This window comes from Leuciscus leuciscus (assembly GCF_965113295.1).
Source record: "Leuciscus leuciscus genome assembly, chromosome: 4".
In the NCBI taxonomy this organism is placed as follows: Eukaryota; Metazoa; Chordata; class Actinopteri; order Cypriniformes; family Leuciscidae; genus Leuciscus; species Leuciscus leuciscus.
This window is the reverse complement of record NC_138728.1, coordinates 16247072-16267539: the sequence shown is the minus strand read 5'-3', so window position 1 is coordinate 16267539 and position 20468 is coordinate 16247072. Positions and strand designations below refer to the sequence as shown.

Here is a 20468-nt window from a genome sequence, read left to right as displayed (position 1 = left end):
TTTATACGAAATAAAATGTGATGATTTTGACTCGCGAAAATCCATAAACTGGCCGAAAACCTAGACACGTCACATCCATAACAGGGTTTTTGTCACATCCATAACGTTGGTTTTTCCTCATAATACACTTCATAAAAATATATATATTTTAAACATTGATATTTTTATGTTCAGCTAAGACCCCTTCATCATGTGGATAGCAATATTTATAAATTGGACTTAAAAGTTCACAGACTTTAAAGGAAATCGAACAGTATACCAAAAACTCTGTCATTTCCTGTCACATCCATAACGCATGCATATTTTCCTTTTTTGGGGGTGCTTAAATATATTTTAGAAAAACATATTTTGCCTGTCAATTCCCCAGATTGGGTGCTCTGAGAATATGCATTTCCAATTTAAATATTGTAAGAAGGTTTTTTTTTTTTTGACATTTCACCTGTCATGAGTTCAAATGTCACATCCATAACGCTGGAATTGCCCTGAAATATAAATATTTTTGAAACATTACGTGTCTTTACGGACACTTTTTTCAATCAATCTAATGCTATCTTGCTGAATTAAAGTATTATAAATAAATAAATAAAAATCTTATTGACCCTTACATTTTTAACTTTTCCTCTTTCCTCAGTCATATAGCAATTCAATTCCTCAAAACCAATATCTAATAAACACACATATTTCACAATAAAGCTTACAATTGTTCTCTCTTGCATGAGCAGTGCAAAATGCATCATTCTCTAATCAGTCTCGATCTCCTTCATTGTCACAAGACTGAAATCCTCAGCTTACATCTGAAAGCATAAGCACACTTCAGGCAGGTGTGCATCTGTCTGAAGGATGGAAGCCGTTATCTACACTAACTAGGTCAGCGGAAGAAATCCAGAGCATGACATCTGGACACTGAAACTCACAATCCTGTGTGTGTGTGTGTTTTAGGGAAACAGGATGAGTGATGTATACTCATACTGCTGCTATTAAAGTCAAATGAGATTTCACTCGAAGACAGATTGTTTTAAGGAAAAGTAGAAGCCCATTTAAAAAAAAAAAAAAAAGTTTTTGGGGTTTTAAATGATAAAACAATAGATATGGTATGAAATGAAATGAAGACAAGAATATTTGACTCTTCTTCAGTAGATATAAAAAATTACATTAGCGAAATGTGTTCATTTATGTGATGAACAACACGCGTGAAATTGTTACTTTATAGCATGCACTGTCCAAAACTCGGGTCTGTAAGATTTTTATTTTTAACTTAAAATACTTTCATTTAGTAAGGATGCATTAAAGTGATCAAAAGTGTGCAGTAAAGATGTTTTTGCGTTCCCCAAGAAAGTGTGTTTGCTCACAAACCTTTTCCGTTTTGCTGAAAAACTGTTCTCTTGAAAAACTTTTGTGATGAAATAAAATGAGGTGGGAGGATGAATATATATTTCAATGCTTTGGCATGTGAAAAGTTTCTCAAGGGAACGCAATAGTTTAGAGAGAAAGTGCAAACGTTTTGCAAGCGAACTAAAAGTTTCTCAGGGGAAAGCAATACTATTACAATGAAATTAAATTTTTCCTTTTATTCCATCTCTCTTTCTTTTTTTTTCTTTTTTTTCATCACCATGTCCCTTTAGGGGCTCCATACAGTAAAAATCACTTTGGGCAGTTGTTTAAAAGTCAATACCTAAATGGCTCAGAAAAATGAGAAAGTATGAAGAAAAGTTGAGGAAATATCTAGCCTAATTTGCTTGTAGGTTCCACTGGCGCAACGACATTCATACATTTCGAGTGCTGCTTCAGTGTCCCTTTCTGGTGCAAGGTTTAGTTTCCTTCTTTCTGACAGGACAGACAATGGCCATCTCCTGAAACACTAATAATCCTCTAACAGAAACCCTCTCCCGCTCACCCTTTTCTTTCTTTTTATCTCTCTATTCCAACACATCTGCCCCTCACCCATCCTACATCCTCTACATCTCTCTCTCTCTGTCTCTCTCCCCCACTGTGGAAGTTGAGTGTAATCCATGTGGATTATCATAGTGGGGAGGGCAAAGGCAGTGTGTGAGTGTTTCTGCTTCTCTTTCAGTTCCTCCCAGCTGTGTTGAACATAAGATGAGCATGAGAGAGAAGAGAAGACGTCGGTGGAACTCTTAGAGGATTTTTTATAAAGAAATGGTGTGATGAAGAGAATGATGGAAAGAAGAGATGTAAACATCAAGGGGGGATGATCAGGTATGGGGATAAAAGAGCCGGATGTCATTATTTCACAAGAACTTTCCGGGAAGATTTCTGTCATCCAAAACCCACTTCTGAAGCTTCCGGAGTGTCTGTTGGCTACAATCTGATATCAAGACTGGACTGGGACTACCACAGATAGTCTGTCTTCAGGATCCAGTGAGCTGGAGATCACACAAACTGCTGTTTTATGCACGTGGCAGGGGTTGATGGGTAGGATGAAGGGCATCACACTGCTCTGGGTGCTGTTTTCAAGTTGGAGCATCCAAACACAAGCTCAGATGAGGATATCGCCTGAAACGTGAGTCCAGTTCATCTCAGCACAAGTTTAGCTTAACCCTCAAAACACTTCCAAACAACCCCACAGCTACAAGATATGCACAATGTGAGAGAAACTATCATCTTTTTAGGCTCCTGTATTGCTAAATTTAACATGAATATGGACTTTGCCCTCACACATTTAAGAAACTCATAGTACAGATTAACCACTATAGCACTCCTCTGAATCCTTGTGCAGAACTGCAGTATGTCCCCAGATCTCATCTTAATGCGTGCAGGTCATGACCTGAACACCTCCTGTCACTGCTTGAATACAGCTACTGTAAAAGCACTGTAAGCCAAAGCTTAACCTCCAATTGGCAACATTCGCTCAAAATCCACACACACAGCCTGTTTGAACAGACTTTTTGATCTCTGAGGGCTAATTTAGTTCCTGAAAGTCAAATTATGGAAAACAAGCAAACCTTGATAAGCTTAAAATATTTAGCAGTCACACAAAGCAGAACATTTTCATTAACAATGTTTTCCCTCACCGTCAGTTAAAATCATCCATGTTTGAGAAAGAAATAGCTAACTGCTTCTGTTGTCTGATTTCAAGGATCTCCTTGCCATTAATCAAAATATGAGTTTTCTAGGTTTTAGTCCATATGTGTTAGATAACATATACACTACCGTTCAAGTTTGTGGTTGGATTTTTTTATGTTTTTGAAAGAAGTCTGCTTACCAAGGGTACATTTATTTGATAAAAAAATATAGTAAAAACTGTAAAATTGTGAAATATGACTCCAAATCAGCATATTATAACACATATGTTTTAGTATACATATGCTGATTTGCCGCTTAAGAAATACTTTATCAGTTGTGCTGCTTAATATGTTTGTTAAAAAAAACGCATGCTTTTGTAACATTATAAATGTTCTTAACATCACTTTTGATCAATTTAGTATGTCCTTGCTGAATAAAAGTATTAATTTCTTTCAACAAAAAAAAAAAAATCTTCCTTATTCCAAACTGCTAGACTAAAAATATTGATGACTCATCCTATACTACAGATTTTCATCCAATCAAATTCTCTCTAGAATGAGAATGTCCCTCCCCTAGACATTTTATTGTCTGAAATGTCAGTTACTTGATATTTATTTTAAGATCCATTTTAAAATGAATGTCATGCTCACATGCTGTTGAACACCAGGCTGTGATATTGCTTAAACAAAATGTAACAAAAGGCAGATTTAATGTCTAATGCTTTTCTGTTTGTGTTTTGAACAGGGTTCAACAGTGGGCCAATGCCTTTGGAAAACAGATTTTGGCCTTGTCAAACAGATACTCAGGTGCCCAACTCTTACAGAAGGTTTGTTTATTGTGACAGTAAAAGAATGAGTAATTTTGACTCTTCTGCTGTTTAGCACTGCAATTATATTTTTTACTCCTGATAACGGATTATTCCTGAAATTTGTCTTTACCCCCTCATTTCAATCCTAATATCAAAGCAATCAGGGATATTTCTGATATTGTCTGATAATCTACAGAGGAAGCAGGTTTTATCAGTAAATCACTACATTAGCAATGTGTCTAACTGCTGGAAAATGTCATATGCAGCTGTGTCCAGTTATCTGGCATCTGTTTGAATTCACACTACACTCTAATTAACACTACTTAGTACTGTTAACCACAGACCCGGTGCCAGCCTACGAGCAGCCCATCTGCATACCAGAAAGACATATAACGACTAGTTTCTATCTGACCTGAATATGTAGGCGTTCTTTCACCTTAAGGCCTTTATTAGTGCAGCACAACAGCAGGATGTGCCTGAACAGTGAGGCAGGAAGAAGATTAACCTTCCCAGACTGCAGCATCTCCTCCTCCCTCTATTCCTTCTCTCTCTTTTTTGTTTTTCTGTGTCTAATCTAAGCTCAGAATAAAGCCCGGTACTCTTACAGTGTTTTGTGGAGGTGGATTATCCCTGTCTGACCTCGTGTTCCAATGGCCAATTGGTGGAGAGCAGGATTCATTGAGATTCTGCCCTAAGTGGCCTTTGATAGAGTGCTGATGTAGAGTTTGACCTTTGCTTTGCTTTAAACAAAATGTCCCCATAAAGATAGTAATAAAACAATTTTTACTTGTGGGGACATTTTTTGGTCCCAATTAGGAAAACAGCTTATAAATCATACTAAATTATGTTTTTTGAAAATGTAAAAATGCAGAATTTTTTTTGTGAGGGTTATGTTAATGGGTGGGGTTACGGGATAGAACATTCAGTTTGTACAGTATAAAAATCATTATGTCTATGCAAGTCCCCATAAAACGTGTGTGTGTGTATGTGTTTGTTTGCATCTGTGCATAGAAATATAAAGATGTTGAGCCCATTATCAAGATGGTGGAAGTGGATGGTTTAACGATGGTGAAGGAATTTGCTGAAGAAATGGAGAACATGCTGGGCAGGAAGATGAAGTCGGTCAAGGTCAGAGAAATCAGTATATTGTAGTAATGTGTAATTCTAAACAGTTATAAAAACTATAATTTTTAATTATTTGTTGTTTTTTGGATGATCAAAAAGAAGGCAATCTCCTATTTTAATGTGTTTTATACAGAGAATGGCAGAGATAGCAGAGGATGCCGATTTCTATCATGAATATAATGCCACATTAGAGGTGAGCTATCCATCGTCCATCCTTCCCCTTACTCTCCTGTTCATCCCTCAGTCTATATTCATGTATCTACACTTGTTGTTCTGCAGTTTGACTACTTCAACTCCATGATGATTAACGAAGTAGACGAGGATGGGAACAATGTGAATCTGGGGGGTGAATTTCCTCTGGAGGAGAATGAACACTTCAACAAACTGCCTGTCAATACTCAGCAAAGTGTCATACAAGTGCCCACCAATGTCTATAACAAAGGTAAGACACAGTGCATGTTCATCCCTGATTAGAAACTGAAGATAAAGCAGATCTCTCTCTGTCTCTCAGATCCTGATATTCTGAACGGAGTGTTTATGTCAGAAGCACTGAATGACATATTTATCAGTAACTTTGAGAAGGACCCGACTCTAACCTGGCAATACTTCGGCAGTTCAACTGGATTTTTCAGACTTTACCCTGGTAATCATCAACAGCCTTAGCTCTTCAAATGCACCATTGCAGGTTACTGAACATGCAGTTTTGCTCATTCAGACACAGGACAGAGAGATGAAAGTCTGATTGACACAGAATTACTGGTGTAATTATTTGTGACAATGACTCAGGCCTCTTCTCTCTGCCTCTCTCATTCATCATCATGTCATCACAGTATTGACACAGTAACCAAACTGATAAACTCAGGCTTCCCAGATCTTACATGCATATGAACACAGAAATCCTTCTCCATCTCTCTCATGGAGAGGAGACAGTAAACATATTCAATTCTATGCTTTTTAAGGTATCAAGTGGACACCTGATGAAAATGGAGTTGTCACTTTTGATGGCAGGAATCGCAACTGGTGAGTTGCAACTTGTGAATGTGTGTGTGTGTGTGTGTGTGTGTGTGTGTGTGTGTGTGTGTGTGTGTGTGTGTGTGTGTGTGTGTGTGTGTGTGTGTGTGTGTGTGTGTGTGGATGTGTGTGGATGTGTGTGTGGATGTACTGTATAAAACTACAATAGTGTCCATAGTCCAGTCAGTATTTTTTCTTTTGTAAGAAATGAACACTTAATCAGCAAGGATGCATTAAATTGATGCGAAAAAAGTGACACTAAAGACATTTACATTGTTACAAAACATTTCTATTTTAAATAAATGCTGTTCTTCGGAACAGTGCTTTCAATACAGTAAATCAAAGAAATGTTATCAAGGTTTTCAACAAAACTATTAAGCAGTACAACTGTTCAACATTGATAATAAGATATATTTCTTAAGCACTAAATCAGCATATTAGAATTATTTATGAAGGCTCATGTGAGCATAAGAGACTTCTTTGTAAGCCATTAAAAAAAAATCCTACAGACCCCAAACTTTTGAACGGTAGTGTACACACTTCAACATCAACTAGTCGGTGGGATGTGTGAGTGGCAGCTGAATGTAATGCAAAAGAATGAAACAAAATGAAGGGGTCTTGTGTCTTTAAAAGTTGAATTATGTTTAACCTGACACACCTTAAAAACGTGATGCTCATGACAGAAATTCAAAAACCGTCAAGTACTCAAGGCAACATCAAAAGATTAGTGATTTAACCGCAGTCCAGGGTCAAGATCTCAGTGAAAGATTTTAATCTAGGTTCCTTTCCGTGACTGACTGCTTCATCTGCCCAGTTTCCTTAAATACCTTCTGCCAGGACTAACACTATTACAGCTAATGCACACAATCTCTTTAGCAGTAATGAACGCAAAGTACTCACCCGCTGTATTGTGTTACGTTCCTATATCTAACAGCTTCAATGATCACTTGCTGTGTATATATAATCTGAGTAGTTCTGCGACACGAGTAAGTTAAAAAAAAACTACAAGTAAGCCAATTAAAAATGTGAATAACGGACTATTGATGTAATGTTCAGTCTTCAGTTTCAGTCTCTCTCTCACTTTCTTAAAAGTGATCTCATTATTTCCTTCTCTCAGAACATTACCCAGATGAGATTTCACACTGTTATCCGGTTGAGGAATTATTACTGTGAAAGGTCTTGACTGTTTGTCAATAGCCAAACAGTGGGCACATGGAGTTATTTTAGTATTATTTTAGTAAATATTTTCATTTCCATTTTAGCCATTTTGTTGTTTTTTGTCATATTTATTAGTTTTAGTTTTTTATATATATTTCTATTTAACTTAATTAGATTTTGTTTCAGTATAAGTCAATGTAGTACTTCAATTTAAAACTTATTTCATTTATTGCCAGGGCAATATTTCTAATCTTGTTTTAGTTTAGGTTTTTCATCAAATATTTGTATTTTATCTTCAGCTTTGTTTCAATTAACGATTTGTAATAGTTTTAGTTAACAACACTGATCTGAGCTTGTAAGCATTTCAAAAAGACCTTGAAAAACACATCTCTCAAACTGTACGACAAAGTATCCTTCATTTAAGAGAACACTTCTGTTTTGTTCTCTCTCTCAGGTACATCCAGGCAGCCACGTCCCCCAAAGACATCATCATCGTTGTGGACATCAGCGGCAGCATGAAGGGTTTGAGGCTCACTATTGCAAAACACACCATCAACACCATTCTAGACACACTCGGCGAAAACGACTTTGTCAACGTCATTGCGGTAAGAACAGAAATTTCCAAACTAAACCAGGCTTTACACAAAAAAATGGCAAGCAATGCAATTCCTTTTTATGTAAATGTAAGTTATTATCCTCGTTAAGAGTTCATATTTTCTCTCTTTCCAGTACAGTGATTATGTCCGGTATGTAGAGCCCTGTTTTAAAGGCACGCTGGTACAGGCCGACCTGGATAACCGTGAGGTAACGCTTTCTCAGCTTGCACAGAGCAGTGAATTCAGTTGCCAGTTGAGATTTTAATATTTGCTGCATTCATGCATTCTAATTCTTTCTAGCACTTCAAACTTTTGGTGGAGGGATTGCAGGTAAAAGGTGAAGGAAAGGTGAAGAAAGCCATGAAAGAGTCCTTTAAGATTCTGAACGAGGTGAGTGTGTGTTAATGTTTGAGGGATGTATATTTATCCATATAGAAATACTGATATATCAAAAGGCTCTGGGTGTGCGTAGGCAGCAGCAGAAGGCAGGGGTAGTTTATGTAACCAGGCAATAATGTTGATTACTGATGGAGCCATGGAGGATTTCCAGAAGGTGTTTGAGGAGTTCAACTGGCCAGAGCGCAAGGTACCAAATGTGCACAAACAAACAAAGAGTCACTATGGATACATGCTTTACCTGTGTGCATAATCTGATAAAATAATACACTATCAAACAGGTGCGCGTGTTCTCATATCTAATTGGACGAGAGCTAACATTTGCTGACAATGTCAAATGGATTGCCTGCAACAATAAAGGTGAGATCCTTCTGCAATTAAAGCAGAGCATTGTGGGAAACTACCTGAGCTAGTGAGTTCTATTATTTGTACAGAAAATGTACGATGTGCACACTTTGTATAGTTTTTATAATGCAAATGTTTTTGTGACCACAATGGTTTCAATTCCCATTTATTTTCCAGTCATTTGTTACAGAATTAAAAAAAATCGCATTATTGTATATTTATATTTTAGTTTTATTTATATATCATTATAGTATTTAGTACTTTTTTTTATTTCAGTTTATATTTAAATTTTTGTAATTTGTTGCATTTTCTTTTCATTTTTATAATTTTTAGTGTTATTTCTATCTTTAATTAATTTTATTTTAGTTTTAGTAATTTAGTACTTCAATTTGAACTTATTTAAGTTAATTGGCAAGACAACATTTCTCATTTTCATTTAAGTATTTTTAAGTTTAAGTTTTTCCTCTATTTATTTATTTCATCAATATCTAGATTTTACTTTATTTCAGCTTTACTTCACGATTTTTAATAGTTTTATTTTGTTAACAATAACATCACAAATAACAAATAGCAGTTTCAAGCCAATGAAATATGTTAGACCCAAGCAAAAATACATTGGCAATAGAAACTTTTTCAACAACAACAAACAATTCATTTGTATTTATTTTCCTCCTGCCTTTTTCCAAGCTTGGAAATAACAATTAAAAGAATTCTTGATATTTCCATGCTTTCCACAACCCGTTCTATTATAATTTAATTAAATATTGTGACAGCTGTGCCCTCTGCTGGTAACAGATAAATAAATCAAATTTTTTACATTACAGTTGTTTTTGTGTGCTTGTAATTAGGTTACTACACCCATATCTCTACTCTGGCGGATGTACAGGAGAATGTAATGGAATATCTTCATGTGCTGAGCAGGCCAATGGTCATCGACCATGATCATGACATCATCTGGACAGAGGCTTACATGGACAGTGTGGTGAGCTGCTTACCTTTTCTCGTTCACTCTCTCTTTCTTTTTGCACTTGTACAGTCGGTACTGTACACAAAAGGTGATGTTGCATATTGTCCCAAACCTTCATATTGATCATTTTTGTCTACATTAATCTTGAACCTATCATGTTGTGATTTCATTATCTGATTCCGAATGTGATCTTGTTATGTCTGTTACTTCATTATGTCTGTCATTATTTCCTGTCATCCCATTCCAGCTCCCCAATACAGCTGAGGTAAATTATTTCGTTCTCCGCAGTAGATCAAAATATATCCTGTATACATCCAAATGCAATAGTTCATGTGTTCTTGGAGTTTAGAGTTCATAGCTTCTCTTTTAGATATATTTTAGTTGTATTTAGAAATTCTGACCTCTGTGAAGTTTTTAATGTAAACAAGGTCCTCATCAAATGTCTAGTAGAGTCTAAATCAACAGGATTGCAGTTCTAAACGTGTTTGTGCTGTTTTGTTAGTTTGTGTATTAATGGGTGATCAACAAGTCTTATATTTAAAATGATAACTAGAGGCAAAAAGGAGCTACAGACACATTTTCTGCATTGATTATGGGGATTTAAATATGATACGTGTGCTACAAGGAGCCAAGAGGGGAAATCTGAATGTGGAAGATTTGAATTCTATGAATATTTGAATTCTGTGGAAACCTACAAGTTTCTTTATAATTCTGTTGATGCCGATGACTATACATGCCAATATAGACAGTAACTACACGTTTGGTCAAAACTGAGTTATGACTGAAATCAGGTCTGTCCTGTGACAAATTTGTTTGGTAAGCTGTACTCAAATTTAGAGAGCAAACAGAGTGGGAAAAAGGATATCTATTCATTCAAAAACTCTGAAGCCGTTTTTCTCAGTTTCAGTGTTGGTGTAGTTACTGTATTTTGGGAAACACTTTATTTTGGGTGACTCTTGCGGATATTAGTGCACCTGTATTGTAAAGCGTTATCGTATTTTGCCTTTGCAAGGTAGAACAAAAAGGAACTGAATCCACCTACCAGTGAAGCACCTAATGGAAGTGTCCTATGGTCTCATTCAGGGTTTTATCCACTTCATACACAGGCCTGGCTGGGATTTACCATTAGCTCAGATTGTGTTGTCTCTCTCTCTTTCTCTTTCTCTTTCTCTTTCTCTTTCTCTTTCTCGTCTTTCAGCTTTTTAACACACAGGCTGAGAGTTTGCTGTTGATGACCTCTGTGGCCATGCCTGTGTTCAGCAAGAAAGAAGAAACAGTGAGTTGAATATAAGGGAAAGTGCGGCTCCACAAAAAAAAAAAAGTCTGGACAAAAACAGAAACATCTTTTTCCTTCAGTTCATCATGTAATTACGTCTCATTCAACAAGGATAGAAAGGGGCGGAAGAATAATGAATGTCTAAAAATGGCTCATACATAATTAATAATGAATTCAAAATAAATAAATAATAAATGATACATAATTAAAATTACATTATTTAGGTTAATACTGTTGTTGTTGTTATGAGAAAAGTCCATCTCTAAATAAAGATAAAGAATAAATCATGTTTTAATAAATAATGATAGGCTAAAAATGAATGAATCGGTTGACTGAATCATTAAAAAAATACTCAAAATGCTCACCACTAACGTTAATTTATTATGTTACATAACAATTAATGTAGCTTTTTTCAGTTAAACTACAGTGGGAGTTCGTGATATTGGGACTTTACTATACTGGAAGTTCGTCACATCCCTAATTATAAATATAACATAAACTCTGGTAATCCAGCGAAAACATGAAATAAACACTATTAAACACTCTTAACATGTTTATACAAATTATTCCGCAACAATTTGAATATATGACCCGACTTTGTACCTAAAAAGGACGATGACCATTTGTAAATAACACTCTCAGTCGACGCTTCCTCAAACGAATGAAAATGGCTGATGTTATCGGATTTTCAGGTGAGAGTTGTCCTAGACGCGACGCGACGCGACGCGACGCTGCGCGTCCGGTGTGCGACCCACTCGACGCTTCCTCAAACGGCTTTCTCAAGACTGATGACGAAAAAAGAGCGCGGGAATGCACTTATAGCCTAACCAGACAGAACTAATTGATATGTCCTTGACCGCAGGGAATCCTTTAAACACATTTTATTCGCATCTACAATTTCATTGCGATTCTAAGTGAATTGTTCTGAATTTGCAAAAATTGCTTTTGAATTCAATCAAAAACCTATAAATCATAAAGGTTGCATCACTTCCGGTCCAGGTCTAGACTACGTGCTTTGTTAAATATAGAACTGTTTTACTTGAGAAGCCTTCAAAGAAGTTACCAAAGATGAGCATATCTTCTCATTAACATTCATATATTAAAACTGAATAAAATGGCCACAATAAAAGTAACTAGCTAGGTTAGCTGATTACCTTAAAAGTCCATAGTTATCGAGTTCATGCTGCTAACACTTTCTACAACAAGCTGATGCGATGAGACCTGTTTTAGACCATTGACAATTTTAGAACATCAGTTCAATTCAACTGTTTATTATAAAATTGTATTGTTCATAGTTTTGACTTTGCTCTTTCTCTTTGTTAGCTGTCTCATGGGATCCTCCTTGGTGTGGTTGGCACTGATGTCCCTTTAAAAGAGCTCATGAGATTGGCTCCTCGATACAAGGTGCCTTCATAATGTCATGAGTCCTCTGTTCACAATAACGCTGTTCACATCTAAGGTCTTTTCATTCACAGGGCAGACTCCATCCATGTAGACTATTGCATACAGAGATTGTACAGAGAACTGCTGACTGATTAATAAATATGTGATTTTACTGAATTTACTATTTTGACTTCTTTGCCGTTTCAGCTGGGAGTTCACGGCTATGCATTCTTAAATACTAATAATGGTTATATACTCTCTCATCCTGACCTTCGACCTCTGGTAAGCTCCAGAATATTCCACAGAACTTACACCTAATACCTATTGTCTATAAGAGTTGATTACATTGTGTTATTAGTTTTGTATCTCATTAACGTTGATGTTTTCTATACTTTGTGTTAGTATAAAGACGGTAAGAAGCTGAGGCCAAAGCCTAACTATAACAGTGTGGATCTGTCAGAGGTGGAGTGGGAAGATACAGAATTCACAGTGAGTGGAACAACACACACACACACATATAAATAAACATTCACACACACACACACACACACATCCATCACACCATTTTAGATCAATTGCTTCAAGGTTTTTGTGTGTGCTGATCCTCTAGTTGAGAACGGCAATGGTAAGAGGGGAAAGTGGGACAATCTCTCTGGATGTCAGAGCAACAGTAGAGAAAGGAGTGAGTTGATTTTGTCCTTTAAATCGCTTCTCATAAGATTACTTTAGTTTGATTCATTCATTTTTATCCCATAATAACCTAGCCGTGACTGTCATACTCACATGCCGACATCTTCCCTTCTCAGAGGAGAGTTGTCTTCCTGAAAAATGAATATTTTTACACCACCATCAACGAAACTCCATTCAGGCGAGTTAAATGTTTTTGGAGTCTAAAACTTGCTGACTGTATGTTTAAATTCTGCTTATGTGTTATATATTGTGCGTCTATGTTTTTAGTCTTGGAATTGTGCTTACCAATGGTCACGGGAAGAATGCTTTCATCGGAAATGTTTCAGTTGAAGAGGGTAAAGATTTTCTAATTATTACCTGCAAAAATAATATAATAATTTGCCGGTCTCTGTTTACTGCTATCATTTGTAAATCCTCTCGGCCGTGTTGTTTTTCTGTCTACAGGCCTACATGACCTAACAGCATCTGATGTCACTATTGCTAATGAATGGTGGGTGTTAATTAAGGCTAAGAACTAGATTCGAATCTGAAATGATTTTATATTTTCTGATTGTACGTTTTTTGCTGTTTCAGGACATACTGCGAGACAGACATCGATCCACATCACCGCAAATTGACCCAGTTTCAGGCCGTGGTTCGATATCTGTTAGGGAAAGAACCAGACCTGGAGTGTGAGTTCTGCCTCTAGAGGCCTTTAGACACTAGACTCGAAGTTTTAACATAGTATTTGAGATTTTTACTTCTATCATTACATTTATTTTTATTCATGTAGAATTACAAATGAGTAAAAACAAAGCACCTACTTTTTGCCTATGTAGTGTTTCATATCGGCCACTTGTGAGGTTTTGGCACAAAGCTCAATAATTAGTTGTACTTATAAATCATCTCATATCTTTGCAACTGTACAGCATAACCACTTTCGTAGGCAATTAAACACAATTTAATCTGAATGATGCTTGATGATATCTGCTATTTCGTTCTGTTCTGTCTGTTCTTCAGGTGATGAAAGACTCCTGCAGCAGACTCTGTTTGACGCAGTCATCACAGCTCCTATGGAAGCCTACTGGACTGCACTTCTGCTCAACGCCTCCGGGTACTATTTCCCACCCACACACACAGCATCACAGACAAGTTTCATTAGTGAAATACGTGACTTTTCTCATTCTTTTGCATGCCTCCGATGTGCAGTATTGACGCGGGTGTGGAGACGGCGTTCCTGGGCACACGCTCCGGCCTCATGAGGATGACCAGATATGTTGGCGTAGAGAAACGTGTGGGGAAGTGAGTACATTTAATTAAGAGCTCCACATCACGACTCAACCGCATAAACCACATCTGCATTGCCATAGGTTTTCCTAAAGGGATAGTTCACCCAACAATGAAAATTCTGTCATCATTTGCTCACCCTTAAGTTGTTCCAAACCTGTATAAACTTCTGCTAATGGGAGAAGAAGAATTTCTTTCTTCTGCACCCGTCAACTGTTTGGTTACCCACATTCTTCAAAATATCTTCTTTTATGTTCAGCAGAAGAAAGAAATTCATACAGGTTTGGAATGACTTTAGGGTGAGTAAATTATGACAGAATTTTCATTTTTGGGTGAACTATCCCTTTAAGGCCACCCATGGCCTCACATAATATGCTCTCTAAAATTCTCACCTTCGGGAAGGTAGAGAGGAACAGGCAGTAACATGAAAAACAGAATGTGGTATTAATAAAATAAACATTAGTTAATGTGGCTATACATAAATCACAGAACAAATGCTAATGTATATACTCAACATACATAGGTTTATATACAATAAAATATGAATCTCTTTTTGGCAGAAAATTCTTAACTCCATCCGATAAGGAGAATATTTTTACTCTGGACCATTACCCTGTTTGGTATCGGCGTGCAGCAGAGAATCCAGCTGGAAGCTTTTTGTACTACGTTCCTACAGAGGACAACACACAAGGTAGTCAGCACCCTGCAGTCCGTATCAAAAGACTTTACAGCCTATTGAATGTATTGTGCTCAGTATTTATTTTTCTTTCCCTGCAGTGGATGGAAGGGTTGTGATTGCCGTCACGTCTGTTACAGTCACTGCAAACAAAAAGACAGCACTTGCTGGAGGTATGATCTTCCCTGGTTATTCTTATCTTTGAATCTTTTTTATTAGTCTGTGCTGATCAGAGGACACCCATCGAGTTGCTATTATCTTTGTCCATTTTAAGTATGTGAGTGAGCACATGTGTCCATGTTTGGATGTGCAACCATGTATGGAGTTCACCGCTCCAACATGAACATCTCTTTTCCTCAACATGACCTTGGCTTTTGCTATTTTCTCATTACTCACGCAGACACACATAATTGATGACTTGTACTGTATTAATGCATTCATGAAAAGGAAAATATATTAAAGGACAGGAAGTCACTGGATAGGATGTTGGGATACGTTATCTGCTAGTATTCTCATTCCTTTAGCATTTGCTCTGAAAATCCGTTTCAAGCTTTTAGAGCCCTCAAAAAATAGTCACAGGCAATGCTATTGTCTACTGTAATATAAATGTGTGGGGTTTTTTTTCTGGAAAAATACAAGGTTATTTTGAATGGCAGTCAATGGAAAATGATGTTTAATTCCACCATAATGGTTTAGTTACATTATCAACCAGCAGGGGCTTACTGTGCTATGCTAATCAGCCACCGCTTGGCCCCTTCATTTATCCATCCGTTTAGATTTTTAATCTGGATCTCTTTCCATTTTGGTGTGAATCTGAAGATTTCATGCATGTGTGAGTGCTTGCTGAATCTTACACTTCAACGTTTACAGAAATACATTCTTTATTCATTTTTAACACAGAATTATATCACAGATCACAAATCATATTTCAAACTGATTTTCATCAAGCGAAAATATAAAGAAGGATCTCATATCAGTCTTAGAAAAAAGGTCAAGTGAAGAAAGGGTCACATCAATAAGCTATAAGATATTAAACCAGAACTTCATAAAGATCTTGAAGATGCTTTCAGCTCAGTCAAATGGGCAAATCCTTTCCTTTCATCAATCCAATGGGATTTACAAAGTGTGTAGTGAAGTGTGTGTGTGTGGTGTCCCTGCTCTTAAATGTAAGGCCAGGACCAAGAGTAAACACACCTCAGCAGAGTCATTGCTCATTTAAATACCGCCCTTCATATTCACTGGCATATTTGCTGACAGTCAATAAACAAGCATGTGCTCACTTTTGAGATTATTCGCAATAAGTGCAATTTGACGGGAACGTATTAGTCCACCAGTGGCAAAAGTGCTTTCGTCTTTTCTTTTTACATAACAGAGGATACAGGGTATGTGTTTTGTCGCCCCGTGCAGAGTACAGGCCCATGACACATGCTGTATAAAATAAGAGCTAAAAGAACAGTAATGGCAAGAGAGACTGCAACCATTAGACAAAACTCCTCTAATTAATAATTCATGAGTTTTCTCTGAATTCTCTTATGGAGAATTTTTAGGAGTTCCTCTACAAAAGGAGTTTTCACAGGAAACACAGGGAAAAGTATACTCAATTTTTTGCAATCAAGTTATTGTTCATAAATAATTTGTAAGACACAGATTAAAATAGATACATATATTCAACATACTTTTGAATAAATGTACATCTGTACTTACATATACTCAGCATATGGCTGCAAATATCATTGAACACAAAGATAAAAGTCAGAGATGCTTAACTGCTGGTGTGGGTATTAGCACACAAATTAGTTGTACTTTGATTTACAATTTTTTGCCCGCAACCACACCACTAATTTGCATTGGTAATGAATAGTGTGTAGGAAAGATTGTTGCTATAGTTACAGCGGAAGAGCATCTCCTAAATCCGGATGAGGTGGTGTATTATTTGCTCCACACCCTTGTTCCTTCTGCACATCCTTCCTATAGATGGCAGCATTGTGCAAAACAACCAATAATGACGTTACCCTTGACATTATAATCTGTTTCTAAATTTTCAATAATACTGCGGGAAAAAATATGCTGGTTCACATTAACAGTGTGCAGCTCGTTTCTGACAGTCTTTCTTTCCATTTTTCGTCCAGTTGCTGAGGCTGATTACCGCAGAAAAGCTTATATTATATCTGTGGGCTTCTGAAAGCCCAAGTCAAATTTATCTGAATTATTTAGTCTAAACAACATCTGCCCTCAAGGAAAAGCGAATTATGCAAATTGGTCCACAAGCAGAAAATTGATCACACAGACTCAATCGATTCTCCTCCATCGCCAGCCCAAGAGAAAAGATCAGACTAAATCCAGACTAGTCCAGAATTAAACTACAGATCAACAAAGACATTGATTTATATTGCACAGAAAAAGTCTATCTTAATAAATGTAAGGTTTATTTCCCTCTCATCTATTTCCTTTCTGTTTTTTGTTTAGAGGGTAGCTATCACTGTGCTTCTTTAGCCACCAAGGTGTAATTAACAGTTCCAATAGCCACAATCTGCCACCCTCCACTAACATCAACTGAGTCCTCAGCCTGCTCTACATTAGCACTTGACTTCACAATACTTCAAGACACTTCACGATAGACGCCAGGGCTGGATTCTTCTAGTCTTACAAAAACAAGTCTGACCTCTAGAGATGAACATGGAGAAATAACAAACCGTAAACAATGTTATCAACACAAATTATTACACAATACAAAGGACAAACCTCACACTTAAAAACATAAAAACTGGGGTCACGTCACATTGTACAGAATATATTATAGCTGATAAATAAGGTGGGAATATTTCAAATATGATATGTGGGGGTTATGATGTTCAGTTCACACTGGGGTAGGGTTAAGGGTTCAAATTAGGGTTGGTAGTGGTATTTGTATTTGGGGTTTAATTTTTTGGATTTGGATAAGAGTTGAAGGTTTAACGTAAGAGTTATTTGGATTTGTTATGGCGGGAGTTTTAGACTTGGGGTTCATTTTAGTGATGGAGGTTTATGGTAAGGGTAGTATTTATGGTTTAGAGCTGGGGGTTTAGGTTAGTGTTAGAGACTGGGATAGAGTTGTGGGTTAGGATAAGTGATGGAGGTTTAAGGTTAAAGTCGGAAGTTCATGGCCCCATTTCACAGACAGGGCCTAGACTAAGCCAGGACTAGGCCTTAGTTCAATTAGGGCAATTAAGTAGCTTATATGTTATAATGTTTATTTAAAAAAAAACATTACTGGTGTGCATCCTGAGACAAAACAATGGCACTGACATTTTTAAAGAAATGTCAGTGCAAGTTGATTTCAGTTAAAACACCTCAAACATGCATTTTAGTCTGAGACTAGATTAAGCGTTGTCTGTAAAACCAGGGGCATATTAGTGATGGAGGGTAATTGTAAGGGTAGGGATTAGTGTTGGAGGTTTAGGGTTGGGGGTCAGATTAGGGTTAGAGTTGGGGGTTAGGAATAGTGATGGATGTTTAGGGTTAGGGGTTCAGATTATTGATGGAGGTTTATGGTAAGGATAAGGATTTGTGTTATAGGTTTAGGTTTGGGAGTAGAGTTAGAAGTTTAAGATTACACCATGTCTACACTGATGCTCCAACGGCTTGAGGCTGCCTACACTGGAAACTTAAAAGTGGATGTTCCAAATCAAATTGTCCTTTTGCCGGAAGCAGAGCAAGCGCATGTGGTATGTCAGAAATCGGGGCATCCCATTATGGTCTGTAACTCGGTGCATTGCATTGGAATGTATCCACTGTAGACAGCATCGATTATAATGAGTGTTATTGCCATTTGGTGTAATGTGCCACTTACACGTACCACCCGGTGTAGAACACAGTGTTGGAGGTGATGGTTGGATTAGTGATGGAGGTTTATGGTTTAGAATTGAACTAAGGATCCTAATACTAAGGATTAGGATTAGTATTGAAGGGTGAGGGTTAGAGTTGGGGGGTTGGATTAGTGTTGGGAGGGTTGGGATTAGAGTTAAAGGTCTAGGATTGGGGTTGGGATTAGTGTTGGGGGTTAGAGTTATGATTGTAGGTTTGGATTGATAGCTAGGCTGCTACAGACCGAGGCAAATGCTAATGAAAGCATGTGATCCTCTAGAAACATCAGGGTTCAGGAACTGTGAACAGTTGCATCCACGCCTCCTCTGCTGAGATCCTCTCAAAATTGGGGAGGGTGGGGGAGTTCTAAAGTGCTGAGTGGTCCCTCTTGTCCTGGGGCAAATAGGTCAAAGGTCATAGGCCAAAGTTTAGCGATTGAGTAAAGTGTAAGTCTGAGAGTCAGAGAGAGTCTTAAGAAGGACAGAGAAACTGGAAACAGGGATTATAAATCCTCTACTGGGCAGCTAAATGATCATCAAATGTGCAGACCAACCAGTAAAGGATTCTTTATATTTGTGGATGACCTCTGAACTCTGAATCTCTCCCCCATTCCCCTATGCAACTGATGAGATCTGTTTCTCCTCCGAGTCGCCTTCTGCCTCTGCGTCACCCATCAATGGCTGCCTCTTCTTTAGCTCTCGCTGGTATTTTGCCATTAGAGAGGCATATATGCAGCCGTACGCTGCGGCAGCTACCATCATAATACACACGATTCCACAGACCACACCAGCGATCACTACTGTACCGATCGCCCTGCGAACACTGACCGGCCGATAACGCTGCTTCACACAGTCTGGTAGCTCCGCCTCCGTACGCACCACTGCACCTTCGGACGATGGAGTGGGTGTCCCACGAAAACATGGTGGAGATCCACCTTTGCTCCCAGCCCCGCCCCCATTCTCATCCTCCAATTGCAGACAGTAGTTGAACATCTCCACAGGAACACCCCTGATGTCACGGCCCCTTAAGTCCTTCGGAAGCGTACACTCAACGGCATCGACATAACCGCCTATGACAGAAAGCAATAGAGAAAGAGAAATCAAAAATGTATCTCCCTTGAGGTAAACAATAGTAACCTCTAATGAATTTAAATGGTGGCTTCAAGCCCTCCAAAATAGCACCGCACAGCTAGGAGGGTCAGAAGCCTCTTCAATGAGCGTGTGTGTTTGTATGTATGAGAGAAAGAGTGGTAGCTGGTGTATAATTAATAAGTATGACATGCATACAGAAGCTCTGTTCCAAAACCTAGTGATTTGCCACACTGCCTGCATAGGCAGCTGCCTTCTAAGGCAACATGCTAACTGTCATGGAGTGACTAATTTGGAGTGCTCTACATAGGCAGCAACTCCACATGCCACACAAATATAATTCTGTACAGGGTAGTTGACTCGCACTTGATTTTAAAATAGCTTGTAATTGGCATCTCACGAATGGTGCAATAATCCAGTACATATCACACAGCTAATGGTGCAATAATCCAGTATGCATAAAATAAACAGTACAAACAAATTTGGGGTAAAATATAATTTATTTTTTATTTTTTCTGATCTATTTTTTTTCGGAATATTTTTAATTACCGAATGATATATAATGTAAAAGTAATGCATTATAAAACTGTATTACTCCCTAAAAAGTAACTAATTGTGTTACTTAGTTACTTTTTATGGAAAGTAATGAGTTACGTTACTTTTTCTCATCTGGGCTGGGCTTGCTTGTTTGTTTTTCAAATGTTAAAGCCCTTTCACACCAAAAGTGAAATGAATAAGCCTCAGGCTGAGGGAAATGCAAATTCACACCTGTACAGTAGAGGGCACAGCTCAAACAAACCTTTCCGCTGTGCTGCC

General features: G+C 37.5%; 2 protein-coding genes across 4 annotated transcripts in view; one reads left to right on the top strand and one right to left on the bottom strand.

The window, feature by feature from the left end:
- The first annotated feature begins 4996 nt into the window (after positions 1 to 4996).
- The window catches only part of cacna2d4a (calcium channel, voltage-dependent, alpha 2/delta subunit 4a), a 37056-nt gene continuing 21584 nt past the window's right edge, over positions 4997 to 20468 (top strand). Inside the window, exons 1-24 of the mRNA XM_082166709.1 lie at positions 4997 to 5150; positions 5237 to 5399; positions 5469 to 5600; positions 5917 to 5977; positions 7581 to 7731; positions 7856 to 7930; positions 8023 to 8112; positions 8195 to 8308; positions 8400 to 8478; positions 9312 to 9445; positions 9678 to 9695; positions 10629 to 10706; positions 12030 to 12110; positions 12297 to 12371; positions 12492 to 12578; positions 12700 to 12771; positions 12896 to 12957; positions 13047 to 13114; positions 13224 to 13269; positions 13353 to 13450; positions 13779 to 13872; positions 13968 to 14060; positions 14606 to 14736; positions 14823 to 14894. Of these exons, the coding sequence (XP_082022835.1) occupies positions 5076 to 5150; positions 5237 to 5399; positions 5469 to 5600; positions 5917 to 5977; positions 7581 to 7731; positions 7856 to 7930; positions 8023 to 8112; positions 8195 to 8308; positions 8400 to 8478; positions 9312 to 9445; positions 9678 to 9695; positions 10629 to 10706; positions 12030 to 12110; positions 12297 to 12371; positions 12492 to 12578; positions 12700 to 12771; positions 12896 to 12957; positions 13047 to 13114; positions 13224 to 13269; positions 13353 to 13450; positions 13779 to 13872; positions 13968 to 14060; positions 14606 to 14736; positions 14823 to 14894 (2149 nt within the window). The 5' untranslated portion in view covers positions 4997 to 5075. The remainder of the gene's footprint in view (positions 5151 to 5236; positions 5400 to 5468; positions 5601 to 5916; positions 5978 to 7580; positions 7732 to 7855; positions 7931 to 8022; positions 8113 to 8194; positions 8309 to 8399; positions 8479 to 9311; positions 9446 to 9677; positions 9696 to 10628; positions 10707 to 12029; positions 12111 to 12296; positions 12372 to 12491; positions 12579 to 12699; positions 12772 to 12895; positions 12958 to 13046; positions 13115 to 13223; positions 13270 to 13352; positions 13451 to 13778; positions 13873 to 13967; positions 14061 to 14605; positions 14737 to 14822; positions 14895 to 20468) is intronic.
- lrtm2a (leucine-rich repeats and transmembrane domains 2a) overlaps positions 15585 to 20468 on the bottom strand; it is a 30538-nt gene continuing 25654 nt past the window's right edge. For all 3 annotated transcript variants that reach the window (XM_082166714.1, XM_082166713.1, XM_082166712.1), the window contains one exon: positions 15585 to 19633. In XM_082166714.1, the coding sequence (XP_082022840.1) occupies positions 19179 to 19633 (455 nt within the window). In that variant the 3' untranslated portion in view covers positions 15585 to 19178. The remainder of the gene's footprint in view (positions 19634 to 20468) is intronic.